We start from the raw sequence: 8,976 nt of genomic DNA on the forward strand, positions 1-8,976 counted from the left end.
TTGGCAATGCAGTGGAAGGTACAGGCACGCGTTCCCTCTCTCATTTTGAGCGCAGCAAAGCTGTGCGCGGGCTCTCCTCCTCTTTCCATTTCCGGGGAGAGGAGGAGAGCCCGCGCACACTCAAAATGGGAGAGGGAACGCAGGCCTGTACCTTCCACTGCATTGCCAAGAAAAGTTGTCGCGGAGTGTAGCTACAGGAGTCTGTCGTATCGTGACCCTAACTAGGCTTACTACCTCCACAGGTCTTTCACCGCTAGGATCGCGTCGAACAGGAGCGTTGCAGAGTGTGACGACGCCAGCCGTCGGAGGCGCGTTCCACTTCTGGCTACCGTAGCTGGAAATCCCCAGACTGCAGGGAGGCGGTGACGGGGTACGGGACGACAACATGACGTCCGTTCAGGACATATATAATAAAACAAAGCTGCGAACAACGTCACTTGGTAAAAGGCCACGTTTCTAGATCAAAGCAGTTGAGGTGACGCTGCTTGCACGGGCAAAACTTACTTGTCCCGGCCCGACACCCAGCGGTCGAAGCGCCATTCTTTGTACACGCTGCGTCAGTCGCCGAACTGCTATTGCGGATACCCGCCACAGCGTGCAAAAGCGACAGCGCTGCGAACGATATGCGTCGAGCTGTGGGATGAGAGGGGGATCCGCCTCTTCGCAAGACCTCTACAACTGACCGAGCCACCGAGCGGATCTCGCAACGTTGGCTGACGTCACACCTTTGTTTTTCTGCGTTTAGGGTCTGGAAGTTGGGCGGAAGTTGGGCGAATCTGAAATTTGGGGGAGGCAGAGGACCGACTGTACGAAAATGACGTACAGTCGAAGCGTAACCGAAGTATGGGAGCAGGCTTCGTTGCTCGAGTCCGTGTCGGAGAAGTATGATGCGTCATATGGTGACGTTGGCCTTACATTCCGCGTGACTCAAACCGCCTTCGAAAGGGGAGTTGCAGACGACCGATGAAAGTGCTTTGATCCGGTAAACAAACGAAAAACCGGGCCCGTGCCGCGGGCCTCAGGCCCCCCTCTCCAATCACGACAAACAAGTCTTTATTTTACTTCTAAAAAGCCGTGCGAGTCTCAATTTCCGAACACAAAGACGAACGAAGACAACAAAGCACAACCTCACGATTTTCCGACAGAGATAGGATATTAAACGGCTATAACAGAGTTTAGTCATTTAACAATGTTCAACACAAATGTTCAAATATCGACCAGCGGCTTTGTTCAACAAATTAAAAAAAAAAAAAAAAAAAAAAACTCGTTGGTGGGCGGCCGGCCACCGCCCCTCGGAAAAGAGGTCAGAAAGAACGCGGTGCAGCAAACAAAGACCGCGAAACCTCCGCGTGATACCAAGCCAAACATTTCCATCGACGCCAAAAACCGATCCGCGTGTTCTACCCGAACCGGGTGTTGGCCATGTTGGCCCACCCCAACAACACAACTTCCCCCCAGCAACAGCAGCCGATGTTTATGCTCCGAGGGCGCGGGAGGGGTGGGGGGCCCGGTCAGCCTACGAACACGCAGGCCATCAGCAGCGGTGCACGTGCTCAGCTGGGTCCTGATCACGCCGCTCTCACGTGCACGCGCCGCTCCCATTGGCCGGGCCCGCCGAGCCCTCGCCTCCCGATTGGCCGGCGGCGGACGCGGCCCCCGCGGCCGACCTTAGAAAAGGGCTTCCCAAGACGCAGCTCGCTTTTCCCCTGCGTCGCGAAGCGGACGGAAAATACTGTGGTGCGGGAAACCTTTTACGCTTGTGACAACGGCAGCGCCCATGACGCGATTTGCGCAAACGCCTCCGCCGCACGAAGACTCTGTAAGTAGCCTGACCGGCCCGACGTCGTTCGCGAGCCGTCGGCATTTTTGACTCTCGGCTGTCGTGTTCATAACGTCCACAGCACGCCCCGCACACTGTGATCCGTGCGCGTTGTAGAAAAAGTGCCTCTGTGTCGTTTCAGAATGTTTTTATTTTTCCCGTGGTGGCAGAGCAAAAGGGTGGGGATTTCGCGGGGGTCGCGCTGCGCTTGTTTTGAACTGACGACTGACTGGTGGAATAAAAAAGCCGCCCTACGTTGGGCGCCCAATATACTGACCAACTGGTTTCACGAGTGTCTTCGATCCCTATCTATCTATTCAATGTTTCTTTTCCCGTCCAGTCCTCTCCTTTTTTTCCCCTGTTCTATTTGCTCCCGACCCCAGTAAAAGGGACGGACCGGCGAAAGGTAAGGCTATGCCTCCTGCGACAACCTCCGACACGGCCCGTCCACTTCCGCCGTCAGCTGGTCAGTCTACCGCCACCAGGGAAACGAACCGTTTTGAACGCCTGGAACAATTTGGGGATTTTTTTGATATATTTAGAACGTATTTAGAGAACTAGAGTTTGCTGTGGAGTATAGTTCGCTGCATGGACGTCGATGCATTCGAACGTAATACGTCGTAGTGGATGGCCGAAACGCCTCTGTTGCACGGAAGGTCGTCACGCCCGATAAGGTTCTTATCAACCGAGCTTGCTGTTTGCATTGCAGACGGGTCACGAGGGAATTATCTGGAGCAGACGACGGTCTCGATTTGATAAGTCGTCTGCTACGGAAATTGGTAGCCGCTTGCGGCCCTCTAGTGAGGGAAAGAGGCCTTTAACGTTTCCTGAAACAAAGACGGGCGGGCCTTTTATGCCTTCTTACTTTCCATTTTTTCTAGCGCTAATAAGTGTCTAACTAAGCAAAAAAAAAAAAAAAAAAAATCAACACGAGGAGTTATAATTTTTTTTTTTCATATTTTCCTCCATTGTGCTTCGGTTTATGCCCGATCTTTATTTCCTGGAAATATGTATACACTCTAATCTTTCTTCTCTTTCAGTTAGTGCAGTATGGTATCTTTTTTTTTTTTTTTTTTGCCAGTAAGAGCTTTGCTGCCACTTTACATATCTATCCAGCAATATACCGTGCCACCACGAAAGTCTTTGAAGAACCCCAACAAAAAGCAATATTTCATGGAGCCTAGTAGTTCTATATTAAACATGATTCAACCCTCCCCCTCCCTCCCTCTCTCTCTCTCTCCCCCCCCCACCCCACCACAGGCACGCCCAAAACCAAAAGTCACAAGCACAGCTAAAATTGTATTCCCCCTCTCTCTCTCTCTCTCTCTCAAAAAAAGAAAAAGTGTCGTTACTTGCAGTTTCGGGGTTTTTGAATCATGTTTAATGTACACCAGCTCGTTTGTGCCCTTATATTTATTTCAGTTATATAATGTTTGTGGTAGACAAAGCCACAATATTTCAATATACTATTGCATATTGTAAGTAGAGGGCATGAGCCATACTTCAAAACCATTGTTACCTCTTGCCATCTACATCTGCAACCACATATTGCAGAAATACAACAAAGGACCACAGTATTCCAGCAAATGACCCTACATGAACTCTTCTGCCTACTGAGACATCTAGTCAGACTAGGCTGTTTTCTTTTCAGCAGAAGATAAATCCTGGTGCTTACAAAAACAAATAAAAAAAAATAAAGGGGAAAACCTACAGAGCCTAACATATTGCAGTTACTATCAAGATATTACATAGGAAACTCCCCAAAAAACGAAAGCATGCATTTGCATTTCAGCAGAATCTCTATCAAAGAGCATTTGGACAAGTGATTGAACATTATGTTGTGTATTGCTTGTGGCAAAAAGTGGTCAACCTGATGTAGTCTTCTGTTTGACTCATGGTGAACATACAGACTTGCTGACATGCACCTGACATCCTTAGGGCATTGGGATGTCTGCAGTTGTACGTACTGGGTCGACAGATTGTTTGGAGTGGTTCTTCGATGGTGCTTCGACTGTGTGCATTCCAAAGGTCACAGTTCACGTGCGCCTAATTGTGGTGCTCTTGAGACACGCCCCGTGTTGGGGTCTGTGCAGGTCTCGCTGTTGCTTTCCGTTTTTTCTGCAAGTCACCCGCTGACGGAGCCCTCGCACGATCAGGGACGAGGGGCTCCCTTTGCCGGGCGACGGTCTCTGCAACGGACGAGGTGTTGATGCATTGCAGATGGAAGAGACTGCCCCCAGCGCCGCCCATCTGGGCCGAGCCGACTACTTTGCGGTGGAGACCCTCCTGGCCATGAGCAGGCACGGCAAGGACAGTGTTGTCCGACCGCTGCCTGGCATGGACCTCACACCCCCAAACTCGGAGGACGAGCAGGAGGAGGCGTCTCCGGGCAAGGGCGGCTGCAGCAGGTCCTCGGAACTCGCACGGGTACGCAGGACGTTTCCCGCTTTTTAATTTTTTTTTATTCTGCCTCCCATTAGACAGATGGCGTTTTGTTTACGATAAAAATTATTTTCCAACTAAATCAGTTGAAATAGGGAGATGTCTCCTCTAGGATGACATCGTGGACTGCAGAAAACCTTGCTACAGGGGTGCAACACAACAATTAGTGGATTAAATAAAAAAAATTCGGAAATTCAGTATTAATTTTGGCTAGCACATTCTAATTGAAGATTTGTAGCCCAATGCCAAATTAGCTCGGGGCTCATACTTCGCTTCACAATAACTTGGCGGACTGTGGAGGTTACGGTCCCTATGACCCAATAAGGGCTTTGTAGTAAAGTATGTTACACCACGTCACAGGAGCGTTTCCGTCGTTGCGCTAAATGCGAGGCCTGGAGTAACCCAATGCCGTCTGCTGTAAAAGCAACCGACTTCGGATAAATGTCCACCGCCGCTACATTGCCGTCTGCTAGAATAGCAAGCTCTTCGGGAGCAGTTCACGAGACAATCATACACTCAATTTACCCATGACTCTGTGGTGGATGCTAATGCCAGGGCAATGTCCTGAGTGAAAGTGTTGAAGCATTGTTCAAAAGCCACATTTTTTTCAGAAGTGTTTATCCATATTAAGTATCGTTGACACATAAGTCTTTGTCTTCCGTGTCGTGTACTGTTGTGGTCATAACAGTCTGACTGCAACATTACTCAAAGAAAAAGAAGCCCAGAACTACTTTTTGTTGCACACTTTTGTTGCGGTGGCGGTAACGAGGCTTCCGTCGCCTCGATCTTGGTGTGTTGCAACGTGCATTGCTCGGACGCTCTTATTGGGTCGCGGGGGTCGCAGCTTCCACAGTTTGCCAAGTTATTGTGAAACGGAGTATAGACGCTGGCAAGTTGAGCACAACAGGGAGATACTGCCCTGCCCCAAGCGCCGGATTCCTACCACCGACAGTGCCCCGGCATCTTATGTACCTCGAATGCAAGCGCAGCCAAAGTTCAGCGGAAGGCACGGAGTGCATGTAGGGGGCAGGTGATTCAAAAGACATGCCCTGCCATTCTCATTTTGATGGCTTTCCACAGCGAACCAGAGGGTCAAAGAAATCACTGAAATCTCTGCATTCAAACAGACATTCACGTATGACATTGGCGAGGGATATTGCATCACTGCTAGGGGTACTTACGATTACCCATTGCCTGCTCTTGAAGTGGCCACTACTGTCGCCTGGATGCAAAACTTTTGTTGCACTCATGTATTTGTTTCGACATCTCTTTGGGATAGGCGAAACATGGTTTTCTCGAATCTACCAACTGCTCTGGCCTATTTTGATCACAGGCTGCACACCTTAGAATAAAATCTGCAAGCAAAAATGCAGTTTAAAAGCAAATTTTTGGCAATAATTTTACCAATGATCACATCACTCTTGTGCTCCAAGGTCTGCCACGGTTGGCAATGTCTAGAACGACTCTCGTCAAGAGCATTGTTATTAAAAATTATTTTCAGTCTGGAACAATACATTTGCCATGTTACAGCCATAGATGAGCAAATGAATCACCGGTAATGTAAATGGTTTTGGTCAAATAATGGACCAAGGTGCAAGAGTGTGGCCTCCTCTAGGATACTTCTGCATTGCCAACTGGCAACCAACAATCTGTATGTGATGCACAAGAGTGCATCCCATATTCGTCCGTCAGATTTCTAGTGCTGCCAGCTAGAACATATTGCCAGTCACAGATGGCGGCATGTTCTGAGAGCACTACATTCCGAAGTGTCCGTTGGAGAAGGAAACGAAGCTAGGTCTCCAATGGGCCGCGTGAACACCATAGTTTGTTTGACATTATGTGCTGGCAAAGTTGAAGCTACAAGCACGAGCATGTTGCCCCGAAAGATGCTTGCACTGAACGAGCATACATGCTTGGCAGGAACGAAACCCGGAGCTCGGTTTTGTGTCTTCTGCTTTGCTCACAGTTGAAGTGAAGCAGCTTACTGGTTAAGTACATGGAACATGTGCCTTGAGTTGTGCCACTCTTAAAGCACACTTCATTTTTGGAAACATATTTCTCTCAGTGTAGTTTTTGTTGGCTCTACTGGCGTGGGTGTGCACTCGGTCCCGATTAGAGTTTTCCCCTGGTATCGGTCTTTTAAACCCCCCCTTCTCCTTCTTCAGATGGTATTACTGCCCGTTTGTCCATTCACTGGACATTTAGTGCTAAGGAAATGCATGTTTCAACATAAATATTCTCTAAAATAGTGTCTAAAAACCTCAATTTGCTTTGGCACGTGAAAAAAGAAAAAAAAGAAAGTGTTTCAGGGTTTGTTATTACTCTGTTGCTTGCTGGAAGCAAATGGCCATACTCTTTGGTGCTCGAAGGAGGTACTGGGTGGTTTCAGATGGTGAAAAGTGGCTAAGAAAGAAACTCTAGGGGAGACATCAGAATAGTGCAGGAAGCTAAAACTACGAAGAGCTTTCTGCACGAACATTGCAACACCAAGCTAGCACCAACCATGTCACGAGGGGGCGCTGAAACTGCGGGGACAATTTCCGTCTAGAAATCGCGCCAATCTCTCACCTTTCCTCTTCCAGCTGCTGCTGGCAGACAGTCGTCCGACTCCTGCGGCCCCGCAGACTTGCACCCCGGTGTCGGTGATCGTCCGAGCACCCCCCAAGAGCCGCCCCCCGGTTGCCGGGACCCCCCCGCCGCCTCCTCCGCCCCCCAGGCCGGAACCCCTCCGCCCCGTGGTGGCCATTGCGCCTAAGCCCGCCCTCTCGATCCTTCCAACCATGGTGCGCGCCGAAGAGACGCTGGTCCAGACCCTGGTGCCCATGGGTGCCGTCAGGCTCTTGGTGGCGCGCCCCGTCCCGACGACTCTCTTCATCAACGCGCCGGCAAACAACGCCCCGTCGACGCCGGAAGAACGCCGGCGCTCCTATGTCTGCGGCTACGCGGGCTGCGGCAAGACCTACTTTAAGAGCTCGCACCTCAAGGCCCACGTGCGGACGCACACGGGGGAGCGCCCCTTCGCCTGCCAGTGGGCCGGCTGCGAGCGGTGCTTCTCGCGCTCGGACGAACTTTCGCGCCACAGACGGACCCACACCGGCGAGAAGCGCTTCTGCTGCACGCTGTGCGACCGGCGCTTCATGCGCAGCGACCACCTCGCCAAGCACGTCAAGCGCCACGGGAGTAGCCGGCGCGTTGCGTTGTGGCCGCCCCGTGCCGCCCCTGCGACCTAGGGGCGGCCCGCGGTGACCGGCCAAACATGGAGATTGGATTCTCCGGACCTTTGGTGTCGATGCGCTGGCGTCGAACTGCCTTGACATGGCTTTCGCGGGACGGACGAGTTCTGCAGGCAAACGGTGCAGGTCGCCGGTCGGACCACCGGGAGGTGGTCCTCTCTGCGCCGGGCAGGGCGAAACAAGACCGCGCCTGTCCCCAGAGCTGGTTGGGATGCGGACGGCGGCGGACCGCGTGCCGCGACGAGTGCGGATGAATAGGGAAGCCACCGTTTCGTATTGCCTATTTATGAATAAATGCGCACAAAGCAGAATCCACACTCGCGAGGTCGTTGGCATCCGTCTTGCGCAGCTCGATGGTGAGGACGGTCACAAACACATACAAGATGCGATTCTGTTTGTCCCAAGACACTCCACCAGGCACTGAACAACGAATCAATAGTTCCAGCATGTTCGGATCATGTGAGCAAGCATTCCTCGATGGTGGCACTCGAAGACTCTCGAGCCAATCACACAAGTTGCAGAAGTAGCCACAAAATAGTTGCCAACTTGAGTCGTATAAATAGCTATAAAACTGTAACCAACAAGCTATAGCTTAACAGATATCTTGACGTAGCAACCTGGACTTTGCTAATGTTGTGGGCCTCAATCAACAGTGAATCTGTTGGTTTGCGGTGCATCCTGCCGAATTATTCTGAACCCTGTAGAGGCCGTGGTGACTTGACGTTTTGGTTTGTTTGGGGTGGAGCTTGCTACGAATGTTGCGCACCAGTCACCTCCACTTGGAAATGTATTCTCAAAACATTTATCGCACATGCCACCCAACTGCCACTAAACACGGGCCAACGCACATAGAGCGCCAGCTTCAATGGCATTTCGGCGGCTTACTTCAGTATAATTTGATCTGATGTACAAGTTGGTTATACATAATACACACTGCAGCACAAAGGACAAGGACAAGTAAAAGACATAGACAGGACAAGTGCTGGTCCTTTCTACGTCTTTTAATTGTCCTTACCCTTTGGGCTGCTGTGTATATCCTTCAGTACAGGTGCATGTTGGAGCTGAAAAAAGTGTAATATTTTTGTACGGTAGTAAGGCACGTCATATATTAGGGAGAACTCTGAACCCTTTACAGGTGGAGCCACTTCTCAAATTTCCCAAGTTTGCCATAATGTAGTCATGGGCTTGCTTTCAGTGCTTGGGTGCCGTCGCACAACAAGAGCTGGCAGTGCCACATAAAATAATATGGCGATTGCCAATGCTGCTCGATGGAGTTTTGAAAAAGGTGAAATGCCACTTTTGTGTCCTTCAATTCTGTTACATTTACTGTGTCTGAAAGGGCAGCTTTTCTTGCACAGTCTATGGTTCCTGCTTTACAATGATATTCTGCACAAAGAGGCCATGCCTCATGTAGGGGTCCGAAGGGGATCACTGTTTCCAGAGGCAAAATACTGGTACGGTGCCCGAAACAGATCTCCAACT

General features: G+C 50.5%; 1 protein-coding gene across 1 annotated transcript; it reads left to right on the forward strand.

The window, feature by feature from the left end:
- The first annotated feature begins 1,660 nt into the window (after positions 1–1,660).
- On the forward strand, positions 1,661–7,811 carry LOC8039071 (Krueppel-like factor 16). Its single transcript, XM_002413105.4, has 3 exons — positions 1,661–1,819; positions 4,040–4,246; positions 6,844–7,811. Exons 1-3 carry the CDS (start codon positions 1,778–1,780, stop codon positions 7,489–7,491), a joined length of 897 nt encoding a protein of 298 aa, XP_002413150.3. The 5' UTR covers positions 1,661–1,777; the 3' UTR covers positions 7,492–7,811.
- The last annotated feature ends 1,165 nt before the right edge of the window (positions 7,812–8,976 follow it).

Source organism: Ixodes scapularis, unplaced genomic scaffold, assembly GCF_016920785.2.
Source record: "Ixodes scapularis isolate PalLabHiFi unplaced genomic scaffold, ASM1692078v2 PGA_scaffold8__174_contigs__length_109621045, whole genome shotgun sequence".
In the NCBI taxonomy this organism is placed as follows: Eukaryota; Metazoa; Arthropoda; class Arachnida; order Ixodida; family Ixodidae; genus Ixodes; species Ixodes scapularis.

What these genes read in the sequence shown, in the direction of transcription:
- LOC8039071 (XM_002413105.4), top strand. Translation starts at nt 1,778, where the DNA reads ATGACGCGATTTGCGCAAACGCCTCCGCCGCACGAAGACTCT. An exon ending in CTCCGCCGCACGAAGACTCT is followed by an intron (nt 1,820 to 4,039) that starts GTAAGTAGCCTG and finishes GATGCATTGCAG; the next exon opens with ATGGAAGAGACTGCCCCCAG. An exon ending in GGTCCTCGGAACTCGCACGG is followed by an intron (nt 4,247 to 6,843) that starts GTACGCAGGACG and finishes TTCCTCTTCCAG; the next exon opens with CTGCTGCTGGCAGACAGTCG.